At 49.8% G+C, this 22927-nt stretch overlaps 1 protein-coding gene across 3 annotated transcripts in view; it reads right to left on the reverse strand.

Annotated features, from left to right (window-relative positions):
* Positions 1 to 22927, reverse strand: part of CNDP1 (carnosine dipeptidase 1) — a 35758-nt gene that overhangs the window by 7402 nt on the left and 5429 nt on the right. For all 3 annotated transcript variants that reach the window (XM_032422574.1, XM_032422572.1, XM_032422571.1), the window contains exons 2-9: positions 15513 to 15638; positions 12389 to 12538; positions 11457 to 11619; positions 10677 to 10765; positions 8122 to 8322; positions 7122 to 7206; positions 1921 to 2081; positions 701 to 865 (exon numbers count right to left, since the gene is read on the reverse strand). In XM_032422574.1, the coding sequence (XP_032278465.1) occupies positions 701 to 865; positions 1921 to 2081; positions 7122 to 7206; positions 8122 to 8322; positions 10677 to 10765; positions 11457 to 11619; positions 12389 to 12538; positions 15513 to 15638 (1140 nt within the window). The remainder of the gene's footprint in view (positions 1 to 700; positions 866 to 1920; positions 2082 to 7121; positions 7207 to 8121; positions 8323 to 10676; positions 10766 to 11456; positions 11620 to 12388; positions 12539 to 15512; positions 15639 to 22927) is intronic.

The raw sequence follows: 22927 nt of genomic DNA on the forward strand, positions 1-22927 counted from the left end.
AGCAAGACCGGGGTGGGGGTGGGACTGGGGCTGGGGGCTCCCCTGGTGGAATCCGTATGTTGTAAGAAAGAGAAACAATACATCCAAAATGGGAGGGAGGGGGGGGAGAAAACAGGGACAGAGACAGGAAGGAGGGCATTTTAGGATGTAATTAGCACTAAGAAGACAATAAAAGAGGTCAATGGGAGATAGAGATTTGGGATGAGGTGTTCTTGGAGCTCATTTATTCAGAGCCTACTTTCTGTTGAACTTGAGGTAAACTGATGATAGTTTGATAATTTAGACATAAAACTCCTTCCAGATAACATTTTCATTAAAGTGGCTGCTTTCAGAGTGTTGACTGCAGACACCAAGGGCAAACTAACTATGGGTTTGAGCATTTCCAGCTCCATCCCGCCATAGGCAGTCAGTTTCTCCATCTGTGTGTAAACCAATCTTGCCTTTATGTCAACTGTTTAATGTAAAAATACGTCCCATCACTCCAGCCCCAAACGGTTATTTATCTGACTACTGTAATTGCATATAATTACGGAAAGAGATTTTTATGGAACAAAAATTATATTGGTTTCTTGACATTTGTTCCAGTCCCTTTTATATTCGGGGAAAAAAATGGGACTTCAGTGCTAACAACCAAATAGCTCACTACCCTGGGATGCAACACTCGAAACGTGCCATAGTGAGAACAATGCAAATGTGTTACCTGTTTTTCCACCACAGATGTATTCATGTGAGGGACCAGACGGATTGAAAATTTTCCTATAACTTGGCCAGGGATGACCGTTTTAGCTCCAGGCTCATCAAATGCGCCCTCAATCCCATGGATTGAAAGAGATGGGTACCTCCATAGGTGCATTAGAATCTCCTCCTGAATTCAAATAAAATTATTTTACTATATAAAAGATTTTTCCACTAAAACCCTGTTGAATTGCATTGCTTGTATTGCCCATTTCTGTACATCTCTGACACCGCTCGTGACAAGTTAATTATCACCTTCCTTAGACAGGCCTGGACTACAACACAAGCCTTTCCCCTCCGGCCCTGAGACCCGCTGCTGCCCCCAGCCTGACCAAGCTGCTCCGCGGACGCGGGCCCCTCACTGCCTCAGCTCCACAGTGATTAGATGGCAAAGGGGCTTTCAGAATTTGGGGATTGATTAGAGATTTCTATCTCCAGTCACCATGATGATCAGTTGCATAGGAAACACATTTTCTTTTTCAGAAGACTTCAAAGAACTCTGCGTTATGTTTGAGCCACTTTTCTTCCCTGCTATGGCCAAGACAGGGCTGGTCCGAGGGAAGAGATCTACTTCACAACAATCCACTCGACCACTTCTGTTGGGCACGATTCTCCCTCTCCTGGCAGCCTCCAGAAGCAGTCATAGCCACCACACACCGTAGCAGGCAAAGGTTTTAAAAAGAAGAAGGTGGGGAAAGAAAACATCCAAATTCGCCAGAAATGACTGCTTTGGGCTCTGGCTTCTTTCCTACACTGCAGCGGCGATGTAGCAGTGTACAGATTAGCCCCAAAGGCTCTTAATTCCGTCTATTGAAATGAAGACTTAGGAGTCCTGGAGCTAGAATAGTCTCAGACTGTTCTCAGTCTTTAAGCAGAGAGGAAGCACGGGTAGCTGAAGGCCGGCATGGGATGGAGTCCAAGAAGCCGACTTGGAAAAGCACGTCTGTGAACTGAGTGATGGCCCCCAGGTTCCGTGCCCGAGGCCAGTGCCACCAGTCAGACCCCAGATAAAGTTCTGGTGCTCTAGACCCGAGGGAGGTGAGTGGCTGTGAAAGTGAAAATCTGCCTCTGAATCAACATCCGCTTTCAGTCCTGAGATGTGCAGATTTGCAGCCCCCACGGTAAATGAGGAACAGGAGAAATAGGATTTATTACTGTCACTCCTCTTTCAGGAGGAGACCGTACCTTGGTGTCAAACAGAAATCTCTTAACCTGGACGCTGTTCCGGTATTCTTCTAGGTCCAGATCGATGGCTTCATACATCTTTCTCTCCTCTTCAGTAAGAGGGGCCACCTGGTCATAGATTCCAGGGATCAGAATATGACCAGAGGAGTCTACAAGGCTACCTGCAAGGTACGCACAGGAAACAAAGTCAGGTCGAAGTTATGAGTGTGCTGACGTTTTCAGACCCATTCCAATGTTCACCTTGTCAATGGTGAGATAGAAACACATGATAATTGGCTGTGACTTACCTATATTACATAAGTCCTCAATTATACCTTCTGTATCATAGATAAGGTTCCTTTTGAAATTTTAATTTATCCTGAGTTAAAAGTAATATATGTTCATCATAAAAAATCTTAAATATGTATATATATGTTATACAAACATTCCTGAGGAAATGAAGATCGTCTTTCTTTCTCAGCTTCTCTCCCCCTACACACACCATCACTTAATAAACACTCATCTTTCATCAAAAGCATAATACCCTTGAGGTCTAGCCTATGAGGCATACATCATGACCACAATTGCCTTCAGAATGAATACGCAGATATACTAGTCTGTTATTTATGAAAGAGTTTGGGGATTAATAGGAATGGGGGGAAATCATCAATGAATACGTACAGAGGAAGCAGAAGTGGAGATTTAGTAAACACTGCTCACTACCTTGAGAACGTACTTATCCAAGTAGCAAGTAGACTAACAGGAATGGTGAAAAGTGTATCCAAGGCATCTAAATTCATCCTCAGGCTGCCTGGGGCCTTTCATTCAAGTAAAGACACTTCATAAAAAATATACTCCACATTCTTTTTTTTTTTTTCAATTTTTATTTATTTGTCAGAGAGAGAGAAAGAGCATAAGCAGGGGAAGCGGCAGGCAGAGGGAGAAGCAGGCTCCCCGCTGAGCAGGGAGCCCGATGTGGGACTCAGTCCCAGGACCCTGGGATCATGACCTGAGCCGAAGGCAGACGCTTAACTGACTGAGCCACCCAGGCGCCCCATATGCTCCACATTCTTAATGTGACTGTAACTTGACAAGGTCAGAAAACTACTGTGAAGCACTGTATTTCCAAATCTTCCTGTCACACCCGACAATTACAAAGCAGGGGGTCGAAGGCTCTGGGAGAACCGATGCGTTCCCCCTCATTACTAGATACCTGCTATGTTTAAAGCAAGGGATGAATGCTGGAGACAAGAGGACCTGTTAAGACCCCGCTTTCATCAGCAACAGCACCATCGCTCACCACACAGGCTAAATGACAAGCATGACCCTCCCTGAGCCCAACAGCAGATGGTTGGGCTCTCTGTGAGGACACAACAGAATCCAAGGCAAAGACCCTACGAGAACCCACAGCGATGGCCCTAGTGTGGGACATAGTGGGTGTCCCAGCACTTTGAGATGATCCTACAAGGCAAAACCCCAAGCTGGGAGTATCAAGGCAGCAAGATGAGAAGGGGAGGCCTCACTGTTCTGGTTTTCAACCACATCCTCCTTAGCGCCCGCTCCTGGTCCCCCCACACTTCACCCAAACTTCTACAGCTGCACGTTGGGTACAGTTTGCAGCCTCCTGTGCATGAACCAGCCTCCCTGCGGCACTGAGTTACGGAATTCCCTGCATTTAGCCCAATGAAGTATACAATAGAGTAAATAAATGGTATAAACGTGTTAGTAAAATTCAAGTCAAACAACACACTGGGGGCCAGTGACTGGGACTGGCTGTCACCGACTTGCAGACCACCCTCTGTACCCTCACCGGAGTCAAAATCACACATAAAAGCACCATCAATAACACAGTCACTAAGTCTTCCCCTCAGTGCATGTCCCTAAACTGCTGACATTCTCCTAGGCAAGCACAGAGCTGCAAAAGTGAGTAAGAGACAGACCCTGTTCATAATCCAGCCGGAGAGACACAGGGTGAAGAAACACCTGTAGGTCCACAAACAGTTGTAAAGGGGAGCATTCTGCAGGAGCACAGGAGCAGGCCGGGAGCCCACAAGGGGGGGGACGCACAGAGCAGCACCACGGTTGGGCCCCAGAGATTGTGTGGGACGCGCCCAGCACAGCCTCGGTGGTGAGAAGAGAGGAGTGTTTGAAATGTCAAGGTTAACAACAATTAAGACATGAAATACTCTAGTGGCCAGGATGCTTGGCGTCCATATTTTGACACTGAATTGTGACATTTTTCCTATTATTCCAGCTGGCCTTGCCAGATATTACCACGGGGGTGGGGGGCAGGGGTCGTTACAGATTAGGCTGGGCTTTGAGCAGAGTGGCCTTTCTACATGCTCACTGCACTTCTCCAGCAGAACTGGCCCGGCCCAGTCCTGGTATGGTTTCGAATCACGGATCCTGTTTTCTCAGGATGCAAGGCAGCCTTCCCAGCTGCGGGCTGGAAAGAATGCCAGCAGACACATCTCCTGAGAGCAGAGGAATAGCATGTCCTCCTCTCCCTGCCCCTTCCACCCCCCAGCAGAGGGTTGTTTGGGGGAGCTGTGGGGCACACGGTGTCCTCCAGGCACCACCAGGCACCACCATCGCAGGGCCGGGCAGTGGGGAAATAAATGCCACATGTGTGCTGTTCATGTTTCTGCGTTCCACGTCTTGCCCCAGTTCTTCAACGTTGAATGCGTTCCCATGAAAACAGGATGTTGCTGAAGGAGTTCATCTCCCCACCCCCCTTCTCCTTTCCCACTTGAAATCATGATCCTCTGAACTTGATGTGACTTCTGCAGCCACTAGGGCCTCCTCGGCCAGGAGCCCAGCCGGGAAATGCATGGGAGGCAGAGAGGGTGGCGCCTATGAAAACTGCAAGCAGGAAGCAAATGTAATCCTTGATCCCCAGGAGTTCTCTTGGAATTTAACATTTTAATACTACAGGGTATTTGGTGCTTATAAGAGGGCCCTGGGCCCCATGATCCTCCCTGCCTTGTGGCTTTTAGGAGAGTGCAGGGAATGGGAATGTCCACCAAGAGGAAAGCTCAGGAGCTGAGCACTCTGTGCAAACTGAGCATCTCCACGCCCACCACCTCCCACCTCCCAAATACACCCCAGTCTAAGTCTCTTTGAAGATGGGGGTGGATTGGTTTCCCTGTGTCCCCCAGTGGAGACTCCCGTGCCTTTCACACAGCTGACACTCAATAAACCTTTATAATCTATTAGCAATCACAGTTATCAGGATCATATAGCTGAGGAACTCGGAGGACAGAGAGATTAGGAACTTGTACAAGGTCACACAGCAGCAGGTTTCCTGACTAGCGTGTGGGGCACCTGCCAGTCTGCAGGGGGAGGACCCAACGGAACCAGCTTTCCTGGGACATCCTAACCTGCGGTGGCCCCGAAGGAGGGCCTACTGGGGTCAGCAAGCCAAAATGCTTGTCATCAGTGCCGAAGCTCAACTCTAGGTCCTTAGGTCTTTGTAAAAGCATATGAAAGCCATATAGATGACCCAATCCAGAATCATCTCATTATGGGTTATCTGATTTGTCTCAAAAAATTAAAGAAAGTGAAACCATATGCTTTTCATTCTGTTCATGATCCTGAGCTGATTTTTCCTAGCAGAGCCACAGGCATTCGTAGGACTAGACGGAATTCTATGCCTGGGTGGAACTGTAGTCTAAGAGAACGTCATGCAACAATCATGATTGGGGAGAGTGAAATGCACCATAAAGATCTGATGATGTTTTCCTAGGGAAGAGAAAATTAGTTCTGATAAAACAGAAAATGAACTCTCCCCCTCCCACCCCCGCAGCTCAAATATTGAGTTGCATGCTATCTGAATTCTTCTGGAAACATAAACACTTTAAAGGAAAATGGATTGTTGTAGCCTGTCTGAAATTATCCAGCATGGGAAATACTGTCCAAGAATAATATTTTAGGAAAACCAGAAGGCCATAAAGGAATAGATAGATGGTAGATAAATAGATAGAAAGAATATGTGGATTGGAGATGAATGACATACAGCAAAGCTAGATAACACATGATAGGTAGACATACAGATTTCATTATTTACTTTGGGGAATGAAGGAACAAGAAGCCCTACAACTAAAGATGGTCCTGAAGACCCTGGAACACCTCCCAACAGGTGGCCCAGGTGGGCTGATGGTGCCCCGTCTGAGACTGCCAAGGCCAAGGGGATGCAAGCGAGTGGGGCAGAGGAAAAGCTGTGTCAACACAGTAAGAAAAGAGACCTTTGCTAATCAATCCCTGTAGAGGACATGCTTTTTGGTAGTTTGTCTGCCCAAAAGGGGCACGTTGTAACATTTGTATTAAGGTACCCTGTGTGCCAAGGAGACAGATCCAAGTATTGTGGGATCTGAAGCTTCCCTGACAATCTCTTTTTAATTATGAAAATAAAAGTGAAGTGTCTTTGCCAGGACTGTAAAAAGGGGCTACTCCAAGTGAGGATCCTGAGGATGCAACTTCCTTCACTGCCGGGATCCAGCTTGGCTGCAAGCAAGAGCGACAAGATGAATCAAGGTGGTCAGGGTGGGCACCCTGGCCCTCCGGAAGAGCACACACATACGCACGCCTTCCGCCGGTGAACTCCAGGCGCCCTACAGGAGGGCAGGAGCAGGTAGCAATGAGTAAACCGATGGGAGCCCACAGAACTGGAGACAGGGTGCCAGGTGGTGCTGGTGTCTTTAGCATCATCTCTGGATGCCTCTCCAGAGGGGTCTCTCTGCTACTGCCCCTGAGTATGGCTAGATGTGTCACAATACCAAGTAAAAGAAAAGGGGGTGAACTGAGGAAGAGCTTCAGTCCATGAACAAAAGTAATGTGGACTTAATAATCCTAAGGAACATTTAGCCGAAGTGGGGGGGGGGAGCTAAGAATATGGTTTTTCTTCTATTCCACCCTTACGCAGAACTGGCTTGGAGGCCAAGGGAGGAGAGATGCACTGAGTCAAACAGAACTGTATTCTAGTAGATTCCATGATGCTTAAAAAGTGAAATGAAGGAGCGCCTGGGTGGCTCAGTCAGTTGAGCATCTGACTCGTGGTTTCAGCTCAGGTCATGATCTCAAGGTCATGAGATGGAGCCCCACGTCAGGCTCCATGCTCAGCGGGGGTCTCCTTCTCCCTCTCCCTCTGCCTCCACCCCGCACCTCTCTCCCTCAAACAAATAAATCTTAAAAAAAAAATAAGGTGAAATGAAATAAGACATTACCAAGAAGAGCAACCAAATCAGCCATTGGTTCATTGAGGATACCCCCAAAGGTTCCTGAATGAAAATCTTGATCTCTGCATCTCACCTATAAGATGGGTAAAAGAGAAGATAGGCGCTCACCTCTGAGGTTGCTCTGGGGATAGCGTTCATGTGATAGAGAACGCTCCCCACTCCGTCCCTCAGGACTCAGGTGGCTACTTCCCAGTCACACGACTTGGACCATCTACCCCTCCCAGGTCTTCACTTCTCATTCTTTCCCGAATCCTCGAACCTGATTTCAGTCCCCAGTTGTTTCTCTAACACAGCTCTGTCTGGGACCAGCACCCCTTCTCTGAGTGGCTGAGTTCTATGTAGCCCGCCCATCTACCCTTCCAGAAACCGTCTTCTCTTTATTCTTCTCTTGCAATTCTATTGATGTCTCCACTAGTAACTCCCTCCCTGCCTCCCACTCTGGAGCTCAGTCCACGGCTCATAAAAAAATAAATGATTTACCACGGAGGGACTTTCTGGTTCTAAATTGCTGTCAGTATGAATAGAAATGTTAAAGGAAGCTGAACCGGACAACGTGCTTGGGGATCACAACCACCCTGGGCCCACTTTACAGGTAAAGAAACAGGCTGCGAGGTTAAGGTGTCTGCACAAGACCGCGCACCGTGGAAGCCAGAGTCCCACGCAGCCAGGCCAGGCCGGCGCCCCCCTCCTCCCCCCGACCACACACACCCGTGGGGCTCCTGCCTGAGAGGCAGAGCAGGTGCCGTCCCACTCACGGCAGCCCAGCCCCTGATCAGGCAGGCAGAGTCACAAACCCCTAAATCCTCTCCCTCCAGAAAAATGCACACAGCACAGCCAGTCCGGTTGGGAGGCTTCCTGAATCCCCCAGTCCCGAGACCTCTGGGACCCCAGGCCATGTCTCCAGCTCAGAACTCTGCTCTCCCAAGAGCTTTCTCTCTTCCCACCAAGATCCCAGGACAGACTCCTCCCTCCACATCACCGCGAATACCTCCACCCGGAAGTAGCTGTTTCCTCGCGTGCCGTAAGTGAGGGCTGGCTTCCTCTGGCTGAGCCACAGATTATCTGAAATGACGACGTAGTCTACACTGGAAAAGAACCGGTCCTTCTCCTTTCTGACCAGTTCCTCCAGGCCAACGGAACCGGCTTCTTCCATCCCTTCAATGACGAATTTGATATTCACAGGGAGATCCTGAATCAAATTAACAACAGAACAAACCATTCTGGCAAAAAACTGCACGACTTGACCATTCATCTTTTCAGATCCAGAATTCATTTGCATGTGACCTAAATACACGAATTATTACATACATTCAATGTACGGGTTGTCCACATTCCCAACAGCTCCGTTGACAACAAAGGAGTTGTAACCAAGACAGTGAAGGGGATTACAAGGGAAGACCCTGTGTATGGCCTCCAGCACGACCCTGATGGATTCAGCATGGACCCTAACGGATGATTTGGGGAAGGGATTCTTGGAGGAGAAGCAACACCCACACTGTGGAGCTCTCCTGAGCCGCCACAGACACAGATGCTTTCCTCCTTCTCCCCGAAAGGAACCTTTCAAGAAAGGTTACTCGATTACAAATCTCTTTTCTGTCCTCATAATTCTGAGCATGATAAATGAGAACTCTTCCCTTTGAAAGACTGCCTAATGTTTAAGCCTCAGGATAATTTTTATTTCAAGTATCTGTTATTTTTCAGCTTTGAGTTCAATCTGCCTTTTAACTTATTCAAAGGCTTTGATCTTGCAGCAAAATGGAACTTGAGTTTTTCTCTAGTTAATATTAGGGCATAGAATAGCTCCTTTAAAATTTTTACAATGTGCCTTTCCCCCATTTGGTTTTGATCTTTTTGCATCTTTATAATTTATAACTTCATATCTTTGAGAGCCACATGAAGAAGAGAGGTCAAAGTCTTTTCTTGGAGCATAAAACACACACAGGAGAACTCCAGAAGTAATTCTATGCAGATAAACGATGGCACAAACACACTAATTAGTTTTAAAGAGTGGGATTGACTCACCAAAGATTAACAAAGGCAGGATGAGTGGAGGATTATGTATTAGAAAGTAAGTGACCTTCGGTCATTCAGTTGGTTAAGGGCATTTGGGGATAATGATTTGTTCAAATGTATCCTTTGCATAGATTTATTTCTATGTGTCTTAAGAAGTTAAGCTAAAATTCTGAAATATTAATATTTGAAAGCTCTTTATTAACATTAACTAGAAAACAATTGCTGAGAAGTAGTTGGAGAGCTTAAGAAATTTCTGGCAAAACGTGATTAATAAAATACAAGCCAGTAGCCACTGTGTGTTGGGGGAGGAGGACAGACCAGCTGCCAGGCCTGGGTCTGGGTGTCTGCTCTGTCACTGACACCCAAGGGACCTGGGACAAGCCGTTTGACCTCTTGGCCACTCACCTCCCTACCTATGCAATATGGGTAATAACAGTTGTCTGACTTTTAGTAAAACAATCCAGTGATGTGAGGTGCATTCAAGTGCTCAGTAAGCAACACAGCAAGAGAGGATGGGAGGGCGGAAGAACAGGGAAGAAACCCACCCTCGTAAAGGGCCTCGCACGCACAGGCACTGAGGCTCCTCTGTGTGTTACCCCGTTTACTCCTCTCCAGGTTTCTGAGGCAGAAATAACTATTCCTAGTTCACAGATTAGGTCAATGAGGCTCAGAGAGATCAACTGATTTGTCCAAGGGCAGTGAACATTTCTTATGTTTTGTTTGTGATTATGTACGTTTCAGAGTTGAAAGTTAAAAAGCAAAGCAGATTTTGGCCTTTATACAGACTCTTTCTTATAAGTATTGCTTTCTTCCTTGGGAGGAAGGGAGGGAGAAGGGAAGGGAGGGAGGGGGGCAGGGAGGGAGGAGGGCAGGGAGGGAGGAGGGCAGGACGTTGTCATCTTCCTTATCATTGTCATCATCGTCATCACCATCACCTTCATTGTCACTGTCATCATCATCATTGTCATCATCGTCATCATCATCCCTGTCAACATCATCATCATCGTCCTCATCGTTGCCATCATCACTGTCATCACCTTCATCACCATCATTGGTATCACCATCGTCATTGTCATTCTAGTCATCATCGTCATCGTTGTCATCTTCATTGTTGTCATCTTCGTCATTGTCATCACCTTCAATTATCGTCACTGTCATCATCATCACCATTTCATTGTTGTCATTCTCATCATCCTAGTCATGATCGTCATTACTGTCATTGTCCTCATCATCATCATCATCCTGTCACCACTGTCCTCACCATCATTGTCAACATTGTCATCATCATTATTGTCATCATCCTCATCATCATCATTATAATCATTGTCATCGTCCTCCACATCATCATCGTCATCATCCTCACCTTCACTGTCAATGCTGTCATCATCATCCATCACTTTTGTCATTATCGTCGTCGTCATTGTCATCATCATTGTCCTCATCATCATCACCTTCACTGTCAACATCATCATCGTCATCATCAACATCATTGTCAACATCATCCCTTCCCAAACACAACTGGTTACCTACTTCCTCCAGGGATCTGAAGGTGCTCACGGCATTAATCCACGCTAAAACAGGGCCTTTATTGTCTGTTGCTCCCCGTCCATAAAGTTTTCCTTTAAAAATAGGGGAAGAATTTTTAGAAAAGTACAAACACCTCTGCCAAGTTGAGTGAGTTAAAAACAAAGGTAGTGTTATGGGTAATCATTTTAACATTGCTTTCTATTTTTCCAGACACAAATCTTGCTCTGAGGTCACAAAGTCTGATTTCTTATATAAAAACGTTATGGCCATCAGCTAATCAGATAATATAAACTAATTTGAAATATACAGGTCCCTTTGGCCTTTATAGGAATTAGCTATTTTATCCAGGTTCATTGAAAAGGACCTGAGGATTTGTTGTAGAATGTCATGTAACATAGCCTCTCATTTCAAGATTTTATAATTAGTAGAAGAATGGAAAAGGGGTATATGTGTATCTCCATTAACCTTTCTTCTTCTTTTTTTAAAAAACATAATTACATTTAGTATTTAAGAAAGGAAAATGTATGACCTAGGCAACTTCTTCCTCCCAAGAACTCCCATGTTGGGAGTCAACTTTGCCCAGGGGCACACATCGTGTGTACATAGGTCGTAGTTTCTTTCACAAATGAGAAAAAAGCCAGCCTCATTGGACAGCTGGTAGACTATGAGACTGGTAGCATTTGTCCATTCTTAACAAGAATAGGGTAAGGCCTGGAGCTGGGGACAGGAGTCACATCTTTGATTCCTAGTCTACAAAGAACCCAGCACTGATGTGTCACTGACCATCCACTTCCGTCAGCGTGTAAGGGTCTGAGAGCCACCCATCTTCCTGTCTAGCAGGCTGCACATCCAAGTGGCCATAGAAGCACACAGTGGCTTTCTTTGGATCATTCCCCAGTTCGGCCAGGATGATGGGAGGTATCGGGAGAGTCTGACCATTAGGCAGCTGAAAAAAAAAACAAAAACAGATCACATTAAAAAAAAAGTGTTGTTTAGTTCTCCCAGAAAATTCAGACGTGACATTAGGAGTCCAGTTTGTACCCCTGAGTTTTTTGTAGAGCCCACATAATTTTTCTAATCATCATTTTATGTACCTCTAAAATGGGTACCACGAGACGCTTCATTAAAACATAAAAAATAATTAAAAGTAAAGTGCTTTCTCGGATGCATAGGGGCAAACAGTAAACTTAATCAAACACGCTCTCCAATATGAACTCAGACTCAAACGGCTTAAACTAGGCGGACGTGGTTCTGGAAAACACACACCATTCGGAGACTCGTCCACCTGAAGCAGGCAGCGTGGCGCCTGGGTTAAGGATCACCATTTGCCACGGGACACGGTAATAAGCAGTGACTCTGATGAAACACTGGATCCTTTGAGAAAGGTACATTTGAACATAAGGGAAAGGACAGTTGGGGAGAAATTCGACCCACATGTGAAGGATATGAATAGTACAAGGAGGGGGGCCTCTCCTTCCCTTACGACCCCACTCGCTCTCCGCTGCCCCCCAGTGCTGCCACGACGAGAAATCAGTAATCCCGACTCGTCTGGGACAAGATGTAATTTTTTATCTTACTGGGAATCGAGATGATGGGGGCATTTTTGAGGAGGATCTGATGGGAGCAAGTCCCCATCTTGCCACGCTCAAGGGCAGGCAGGGCCGATGCCCACAGAAGTGGCAGCTCGTGGGGGGGGGGGGGGGGCTGTCCAACACCTGCTGAACACCCGGGTCCACGGAGTCCACGCTGGCTCCCAGGTGCTGGAGCCTGTCCGCAGCCAGCGTCATCATTCTGAAGAGCTCCCATCTGAGGCGGGGCTGGGGCTGAACCGAGTCGCTCTCCACAGCCACCCACTCCTTAAGCGTCTGTAAGGAGAGGTGACAAGGTGATTCGTCTGAGGGGGGCCGACCACGTCAATCATGTCCACTCTAGGGGACGTGGCTCGAGGCACGAGGCACCAAATCCCCAGCGTGGGCCGCCTGCCGCGAAGACTGAGCCAGCAAACGCAGTCTTCGTCAGCGACTGCAGACGGGCTGGTGTCCTCAAGAACCCAGAGGCAGAGATGTCTGCCTCATGAAGAAGAACAGGGCAGGACAGGCTGGGGAGAAGGCTGCCTTCCTGGACACCTGGGCCTGTGCCTCCTTGGACCCGCCACTTCTCGTTTCTTAGGGACCGGGAGCAACTGGCTGGCAGCCCGTCCTCGGGACTCTGGGCCTCCCACAAAGGCCCCTGGACGCCTCTGGAACTCGCGGCTCAGTCTAAGCAACCACACAGTGGCCTCGGCTGGGCTGCACGGCGCCTGTCGGCTTTGGGGTCGTCCCCCTGCCCCCGCACCTCCAGAACCCGGTAGGTGATGTGCCCCAGGGCTACGCCTTGGCTCCTGCCCTGGGTTCAGCCCATTCGAGTTGTATGACTTGCGGATGCTCCTCAGGCTCGTAGCCTTGGCTCCCTCCTCCATATGAGGAGGGTAGTGCTCTCTGCCTGTGGGTCACTGTCAGCGTGAGGCTGCCACACAATAAGAAATACCTATTTTGGTCTTCGTCCTGGGCTCTTGGCCAGAGCCCCTACAACCTTTACAACTTCCCATGCCAAAAACGTGCTAGGAGCATCTTCTGTTCAGAGATTCGGTCTCGGTCTTGGGTTCCTAACACAGAGCTCCTAACTCCCTTGGAATTTCCTGTGAGACAGGAGAATATTTTGTTCTAATGAGGCAGTTCTAGTGGGCTCCTGGACAGGGGCTGGTCACCAGAAAGACCAAGCTGTGATTAGAAGCTTGGGGCTCCCCACCCCAGCCACATCCTCTGGGGAGGGAAGAGGGGCTGGAGATGAGTTAATAATCACTCATGCCCACATGATGAAGCCTCCATAAGCATCCCCGAAAGTATGGGGTTCAGAGATCTTCCAGGTTGGTGACTGCAGCCTGGGAGAGTGGCGCACCCCAACCCCAGCGGGACAGAAGTGCCTCCAGACCCTGCCCTATGTGCCTCTTCATCCGGCTGCTTGTATCTACCCTTTATCATGTCCTTTATTACATAACAAATGGCAAACATAATTAAGTGTCTTCCTGAGTTCTAGAGCTGTTCTAGCAAAAGATGGGACCAGAGCAGGGTTCATGGGAGCCCCGACTTGCAACCGCTTGGAACATGCAAATAATGGGGGACTCACTGCCTGAATGCGACTGGCATCCACTGTTGGCGGTGGGGGTAGGAGGGTGACACTCACACCAGGCAGGTGGTGTCAGAAGGGAGTCGGACTGTGGGATGCCCCTTTGGTGTCCCGAGAACTAGACAGTGGCTTAATGTGTGGAAAAGGCACACGTCTGGCCACAGAAGCCAGGGGAGCCATCGAAGAAAACAAGCATTCCTCTCCGTGAGGATTAGAGATGATGACGTGCGTAAGACTTAGCTCAGTGCCTGGCTGCTGGTGGGTGCTCAATGAACTCCAACTAATATTGAATTATCAATAATAATCAATCACACTGATTGATTATAAGCTCGAGTTGCTTATACTGGGATAGCCACCATTTTTATTAAAAAAACTACGCATACTTTGGGTGACTGATCTTGGATTCTCCAACTGATTTTAGTCTGATCTCTATCCTGGTTGTAGCACTTTAATTTTTATTACAAAGAAATTCATTTAGCCTAAGGAATATTGTGTTTTACACACTTAAACTGGAATTCATCAAACAGATGCTGCCAAGTGGTCCCTAAAGGTAATGGATTGGATACATGTGAGGAAGTTGCAGAGAGGAGAGTTTTGGCTCAAAGACCCAAATCAACGTATCTCCCCCACACGCTGTCCCTCTCCCCCTGCTAATTCCAACCTACAGCCAGAGTCCCCACTCGGTCTTCAAAAACCCAATAGGCATTATGTCAAGTCAATATGCCCACGAGCGCGAGGAAGGATTCCATGAAGGTCAAGTCTAGGACCTGCGGCCTGGCCATTCCGCGTTGTGTGATAGCAGGAGACACGAACTCTTAACCGTTGCTAACACTGGCTGGTTGCTCCAGTATACATATACTGAACACAAACTGTGGGCCACACACGGCATGGGGGCTCAGGGGACAAGATCCCGTGACGTGTCATGGAGTCCCCGGGCTATGGTGGACTCAACTCACCCGTGTGCCAGGGGACAAGCAGGTCAGCGGAGAAGAAGGGGACTTGCAGGCTGATGGAGGCTATGGCCCTTCCCTGCACCCACCCTTCTGCTCCCAGGCCTCCCTCTCTCCTTGCGCCTAGCCCTCCGGCTCCATTCTTCTCCCCCGAGACGTCTGCCCACACCACGGGCAGTTTGCCACGTGGTGAGTTCGGAATGGAGCAGAGGATTATAAGGGAGGAGATAAAGTGCACATTGCACAAGGACTACAAAACAGCTTTGACATTGAACTTGGCAGAACTCTGGACCTAAAGCTTTCTGTAGCCAGGTGGTATTACTCTGGGATGGCGTCACGGGGGGTGGGGGTGGGGGATGAGTCGCAGGAAGGCTTTGCAGGAGGAGGGGACCTCAACAAGGGCCCCTCTAACGCGGGGCATGGGCACTCTGATGATGGTCCAGGGTCAGCCTGAGCTCAGCGGGCATCATCGCTACCCAGACAGTCCTGATCAACACGCTAGGAATGCCCTCTCTAGGAGGAAAGGCTGCGGAGGGATCTCTTCCCTAAATGTAACAAATATTTATTAGTTTAACTCAGCAAGGAGCCATGGGCATTTTAAATGGAATTAAGTTTTCAGGCAAAAAAAAAAAAAAAAAAATCCACACCTCCCAGCAAATAAGCATTCACCCAGATACCCAAAGGGTATGTCACGCAAGCATTTTGTGGGTGTAGTTTCTCCTACCTGTACAAACTCATTCTGATGGAGATCGATGTACTGGAAGGCCTTCTCCAACAGCCCGGCGGGCGGGGAGGATGGAGAGAACATGCCTCTCTCAAGCAGCAGCAGGGAGGCAAGGAGAGAGGACACCTGGAGTGGGCCATAGGGGAGGGACAGCAAAAATAAATACCGGATTTTGGACTTTCAACCTTTCAAATAATTCAAGAAAGCTTATGTTATCCAACACAGCTGCTTCCAGTCATTTGGACTAAAATAACAAAGGTAGTAGAACAGGAAAGATATTCTTTGCTTTATCTTCACCGAAATGCTTCAACACTTAAGAATTTCAATAAGACAGAAACCAAGAAAACAAGCCCGTCTCTCAACGCCACGCTTGGGTTGTTCCTGCCATGGAATCGTTCCCATCGGCTCTCGTCCTGAGAAGGTAAGTCAGCGACCTACGCCCAGGCGGCAGGGGCAATATTTGTAAGAGAGATTAGTGGGAAGCACTTCAAAACAAAACAAAACTTTTCTGTGTGATCAACCAGTTTATTAGAAAAAAAATATTTTGTAAGGACTCTCTAAAACCCTGTGTGGTCTGTGGGTTTCTCCCATCGCTCCTGAAGGTACAGGGCCCTCCACAGAAACTCCCAAGCCCTGTTGCGATGCATAACACGGAAGGCCTGAGGCTCACGTGGACACTGTTAACCACACTCTCGTCTCCCCACAAACCCTTCTGGCCTCTCTGCTTCCATCCCTGAGGGGCCCTAACTGTAAATGTGGGACCTGCCAGAGACCCCGGCCTCCCCCCTCCTCCCTCCCCTGCGGCCCCTTTCCAGCCATCCCTCCGCCCCCATGGTGGGCTCCAGGCTGGGCTCAGAGCAGAAAAACTGGGTCCAGAGGAGGGTAGGCTGACCAGGTTCCGAGCTAAACTAATGCTCTTCTTCCCGCCCAGCTCTTCCTTCTGGATTGTTGTACATTTTTACAATAGAACCATTTTAGATGTAGGCTGCTTCCTCCCTTGGCCTCCGCTTCCAGGCCGAGGTGAGGACTTGTGTCTACAATACAAGAAACGGCAACTCAATAATGAAATACAAATTAACCCAGTTTAAAAGTGGGCAAAGGATTTGAAGAGACATTTCTCTCACCAATGGCCAATAAGCACATGAAAAGATGCTCAACCTCATTAGCCATCAGGGAGATGAAAATCACTTCACACCCACGAGGACGGGTTAAAATGGAGAAGTCCTACAACAGGTGGGGATGTGAGGCGGCGGCCCCTTCCTGGGCAGGCCCCCGACTGCATTCCTCCTGGCAGCCGAGAGGTAGAGCTAATCCAAATGACCATCCACGGACGAGCGGATACACAAGACGTGGCGGCCACACACAAGGGGATGTTGCTCAGCCACGAAAACAGATGGAGGGCTGACCCACGCCACGGCACCAACGAACCTTTAGCACACGGTGCGAAGTGAAGGAAACCGGACACAAGATACTGCAGATGGTATCAGCCCATGTATGTGGAATGTCCAGAACAGGCAGATCCTGAGACGGGGGTACCTTGCAGGCTGCCGAGGGCTGGGAGGATTGGGGGAAATGGGGAGCGAGTGCTGATGGGCAGGGGTTCTTTCTGGCTGGCTGGAATGCTCTGAAATTGTGACGGCTGCACAACTGGATATACTAAAAGCCATTGGAGTGTGCAGTTGAAATGGGTGAACTGTAAGGCATGTGAATTACAGTGCAATACAGTCATTATAAAAATAGCAATCATAAATAGAAGCACTCATTCAATAATATATCACCAAGTTGGAGAAATGCCCATAAAGGAAGCAAAGTAGTGGGTACAAATAAGGTAAAAAGGGGCGCCTGGGCGGCTCAGTAGGTTAAGCGTCTGCCTTCAGCTCTGGTCATGAACCCAGGGTCCTGGGATCGAGCCCCGTGATGTCGTCAGGCTCCTTGCGCAGCGGGGAGTCGGCTTCTCCCTCAGCCCCTACCCCTGCTCATGCTCTCTCTCCCTCTCATAAATAAAATCTTTAAAAAAAAAAAAAAGGTAAAAGGGAGCCGGGCTCATTCATGAACAGATTGAGAACTTAGTCCAGGAGATGGTGCCAGTGGGCCGCTGACGAGCTCCCTTTGCCTTCTATTCTGAGAGGAATGAGGCTGGATTCAGCTAAACTCAGCTAGGCAGAGCCAAGAGCCAAAGGTTACAAATAAACCCCAAGGAAACGAGCCCTCAGACCCGCACTGGCAGGAAGAGGGAGCTCTGGGCGCCAGGAAAAGCCCTCTGAAATGGAGGAGGCTAATCTTCTGCAGCTTATACACCTAAATCAATATTTGAACTTTTATTACTCATTTGTTCAATTTCCATAAAAATTATTTGATGCTCCTCTCTGATAAAAAATAAAAAGGGGAATTTGAAGAAGAAAAGGGAGCCACGGGCAAAGAAGGAAAACGGTGACCGCAAGGACCGAGAATATTTCCAGTTTCAGTGGCAATGGCCTCCTTCCCAGTGGGAGCCGCAGGCCAAGGACGGATCTTCCAGAAAGACTGTTCTGCACACTTCACCCCTCACTTCCCCCTCCCTGCAGAGCCGACAGCGCCCTGCTGTCCTTCGCCCTCAGGCCCACGGGGATTCACTGGGCACCAGCCCCGCCTTTAAGATCCCGGGTGGGACCCGGGCTGCAGATCGGCCCCCCTGGAGTCTCTCATGTTCCTTTACCTTTCCGCTTGTCTCCTTGTGTTACAGTCACGCTTGACCTTGAACTAATCACCCAACAAAATTCTGTAGATATAGAAAGTTGCCAGAGAACTGGAAGGTGAAGCATGGGGTCACGGGGGCAGAGCCAGGAAGGCCCTGGGCTTCCTGTTTTCTTGGGGAGAGCAGGTAGCCCAGCCCTGCGGGGCCCATCCCAGAGGAAACCTTTCTTGCTCCACAGGCTTCTGCTAATTCCAGCTGGTTGTTCTTTGGGAACAAATTTCCTAGCGCCCCTGTGCTGAATCTTAGTTTTAAACACTTTACCTTTTAAGACTTCTTGAAGTTACGCCCAGGTCTGCGGTGTAACCGCCCCTGGCCCCCCAGCCAGCTCCACCTCCTTAGAGCCTCCCCCCACCCCCCCGCTACTGCCAGGCGTCCCCTGGGACGCAGGCCTGTTTTCACTGTCCTCTCCCAGCTCCAGACAACTGGACAAAGTTAGATGCTCCGTGTGCTTAGCCGATGGCAGCCTTGAAATCACCATGGGCTGCCTTCAGAAGGGCACATCCACCACCCACCTGGAACACAGCAGGTGCCCTAAAAGGGGGCTGGGAATGGGGTAAGCTGTTGATGAAACCCACTCCCTCCCCATTTGCTACTGTTGTTGGATTTTGAAGTTGACTAGAATCAACAATAGAAAATGAAAACAGGGTTGCCTCCCACCATAGACAGCCTGACTGAGCTGGCCTCCCCCCCAGGCACGCAATGGCCAGAGGCCAAACCCTTTCCTGTCTGTAAGAAACTTCAGTGCCAGAGTCAACCTGCACACCAAGAGTTGTACTTACCGAGTCTCCTGGAGGCCAGTGTGATTGACTTACAGAGGCTGATCTGCCCGTGTCTGCTTGGATGGATTTGTTATAACGCAGAAAAAATGCTTGAGTTGCCTACTTTATTTCACTATGACAGGATTAAAAATAAAATCCCAACCCCAAACCAGGCTTTCCTGGAATGTGTTAATCCCCTGCAGGAGCTGAACTGCACCCAGTGATCCTGCAAAGATTAACTAACTCCTCAACAAGTCCCTAGAAGCCTGAGCAAGCCCGGGGCGGGGCTTTCCGAAGGCAGCCTGGAGGCAGTCTGGGATGAAGGAGAGGGTTTCAAGGAGCACAGCTCCCCAGAAAGTCCCCAGAACCGCCAGTTTCTCCACCAGAGACCCAGAAGCCAGGGGGTGGAAGAGGAGCTGGGGGCGGTCCTGGGGCGCAGGTAGGACGGGCAGGAAGCCTGCCCCCAGTGCCCTCGGGGCCCCAGGCTCCCTACACAGTGCTCTAAGTGCTCTATCCTGGCCACTCCCGACTGCTGGGGTGCATGTTCTCTGCCTCCCTCCGGTCTTCGCCCCACGCAGGCCGCAGGGAAGGAGAAAGCAGGCATTGTCTGCCCGTGATGTCACCTCAGAAAGGCCTCTTGTGACCCTTTTCATTCCCTCCAGTCTGGCCAGGGACCTGGGCCTGTCCAAACATCAGTCGGAGAGGCCGTCCTGCTCTGCGCCACTTCCGAAGCCGGCTGCCCTCTGGAAACGGGCCGGGTCACAGCGCGACGGCAAACAGCCGGAGAAGGGGTGAAGCAGAGAGCCAGAGGCCTTGCAGGCCTGCCATGTCGCCGAGGTCACGGCCCGAAAGGCGCGGAGCCCTGACGGCAGCGTCCCCCATGGAGCTGGAGGGTCTCCTCAGAGGCAAGGACCGAGCGCCAGGCGTGGCCTTCAGTGCTGAGGCTGAAGGGTGTGAAGCCCACATCATCAGTGGCGCGGTGCCCGGCAAGGCCCTCGTCGTCTGCTGAGATCGCCCGGCTGTGCTTAGATGGGAACCACTGTTTTCTCTTTCTTCCTTTAAATCTCATTTGGTGGACTTTTCGTACGAGTGTGAACAGGATAAATCTGGACCACCTGCAGGAGGGACTGTCTGATCTCAGGGCACAGCAGACGAAATCGGGGTCCTGGCGGCAGCAGAACAGAGAAGCATCTGGAAGCTCCAGCAGGAGGAGGAGGGAGGCGGGACGAGGGCGGTGTGCACGGAGGAGCCGAGGAGACCCGGATGGCCCGGGAGCATAAAGGCAAGGGCGGACCCCAGGCCAGGCCACCTCTTGCAATAGTAGTACCGCAGGCTGTGAAGAAACAGTTCCACAAATGGAAGTTCGGGAACAAGGGCAGCCCGAGGAGAGGGCAGGAACGTCCATCCCCCATGTTAGTTCCCTAGGGCTGCTGGAACAACGTCCCACAGGAACGGATTCTCCCACAGTTCTGCAGGTCGGAAGTTAGAAATCCCTCTGAGGGTCTAGGGGAGTCCCTCCTTGCCTCTTCTCAACGTGCGGGGATGGCCGGCCATCCTGGGGCCCCCCGCCCCCCGCTCACAGGTGCACGGCTCCAATCTGCGCCTCTGGCTTCACCTGCCTCCGCCTGGGTGTGGCTCCGCGTCCCCTCTCTTCCCAGAGGGACACTGGTAGAGGCTTTAGGGTCCATCCCACCCCGGTATGACCTCATTTTAACTGATTACATCTGCAAAGACCCTACTTGCAGGTAAGGTCACATTCTGAGGGTCCAGGTGGACGTGAATTTAGACGCAGGCCACCCCGCGCTTTATTTTACCTCATATTCTATGACGTGCTCACTTCATAATGATCCGACTTGCTGGAAGGTAAGTTGTAGGAGGGCTAGGACTTTTGTCTCCCTTATCTCCCTAAGCGCCTGTCGCAGACTAAGACCCCAGTCAGCTCCTAGGGAACAATTACGCGCAGAGTCCTGAAGGACACCAAGCGTACTTGATCTCCACTGACGTCACGACTTCTATCTCAACACTGTAAAAAAGCAAAATTGGTCTATTTCAGCTATAACACAAATAAGGGAAATGTAAATGTAAATTTGGGCAGATTTTGTTCCCTCCCGGCAATCTCAAGAGTCTCAAGGGTTTCCCGAAAACCCACACTGGATGTGTCCCTCGTTCTGCGGGAGGCTCTCCTGGCCTCTGTCCCCGATCCACAGCCTGGCAGCCCCGAGTTGTGCACCCGCACACTGCACACCAGCTGCTGCAGCTCCCGGGGCCCTGTGCATGCCGGGCACCCGCAACCAGCACCCCCCCCCCCGCTGCAGAGCATCGTGGCCAAGGGCACCCCTCCTCCCCTAAGGGATTTCGGATTTCCTCTTACTCCTCAGCTTCACTGTGAGGTGTCTGACATACTGGTACGTCTTGCTCAATCCTCAGCATCCATTAGCAAACTGAAGACTCCTTTGTGTCTTCGTTTATTTGGTAAAATTCTCCTTCTCTCTCCCAGCACTGCTTCTCTGCCATTCCCTTGACTCTCTTTCTAGAACTACGACCGTGGGCGTCTTTTAATCTGTCATGTGTTCTCCAGTTCTCTCAGCTTTTCTTTTCTTCTTTCCTCTTTGCTCTGCTTCCTGGACACGGTGTTGTGCAGGTGACTAGGTCTCCCTTGGGGGCTAGTTATGCATTTACCTGAACTCCTGAGTTTTTCCAATGACTAATTTCCATTTTCAGGACTTCTAAGTGGTTGTGTTTCACACCCGTCTGTTCTTGACTCATATATGCCTTCCGCATGCAATCATCCATCTCTTGAAGAATGTAAACATACATCATTCGCATCCATTTTAAGCAAGGTCTACTGTTTGTATTTCGGAGGCCATGGCCTCCCTTCTCGGTTCATCTGTGGGCTTTCTTCCTGTGGGTCTTAGGTACTTCCGGGTCTTCACTGGTGGGCCCCACTTCAGTGACAGCTGTCCTATTCTCCTTCTCCGGAATGCTTTCTGCCTCGGGCTGTCGTGGCTGCCTCCTCCAGGCGCCCCACAATGCCTGGTCCATGATCGGGTCTTAAGCAGGTGGCTTAGCGTTCGTTCCCAAACAGCGTGCAGCGGGGCTGGGATGCACCACCTTAGGGCTTCTGCAATGGCTCCAGCTGCCGTCCATGCCCGGGCGCTCTGGGACCCATGACCCTGCAGGAGTCTCCCTCCTGGACTCTGCGGCCTGTTGTACACCCAGAGTCCAACGAAGCAGCAGCCTCAGCCCCTGCTCCCCACGGTAAGTTTTGTTGTTGTTGTTCAGTAGGGATATTTATTGTGTTTCTGAGTCCATGTCTTTGTAATCAAAAATTTAAAGCACATGTAATTGGGGTATTTGAAGTGGATGGGAGCCTTGACCAGAAGTCCCTACAGTGATTTCCCTTCCTAGAAGGCAAGGGCTCCCCAGCCTCAGTGTGCAGTGCCCACATGCAGACTCCCTGGAAACACGCCTCACCACACACTTTCCCAAATCTAGGGGGAGAGGATCCGCATGAAGAAAAAGCTCCCTGAAAAGCTGTGTGCTCCAATTACTGTGCCTGAAAAGACATAAACATCCGTGTCCTGGACACCCTCAGCCTCCGAGACGAGGACATGGGATATATTAATAACTGTGGGCCCCTCACCATGAGCTCAGGATGTAAACCAAGGTGTGCGTCAGTAGGGCTTTGGGCTCTGTGCCGCTGCCCCAGGCCAGTGCTCCTGCAGAGACCCTGGGCTGCACGCAGTACAAGGTGTAGCGAGGTAACAAGGTGCCCCAAGCAACCTGTAAAGCTAAAACCTCTTAGTACAGCAGACTCAGGGAGCCCGGGGCACTGGGGTGCTCCTCATCCTACAATCTTTGGGAGGTTCCACCTGTGCACACTTCCCCCCTCCACCTGGGCACACCCCCCCCCACGTGGGCAC

This window comes from Phoca vitulina, unplaced genomic scaffold (assembly GCF_004348235.1).
Source record: "Phoca vitulina isolate PV1807 unplaced genomic scaffold, GSC_HSeal_1.0 scaffold27, whole genome shotgun sequence".
NCBI lineage: Eukaryota > Metazoa > Chordata > Mammalia > Carnivora > Phocidae > Phoca > Phoca vitulina.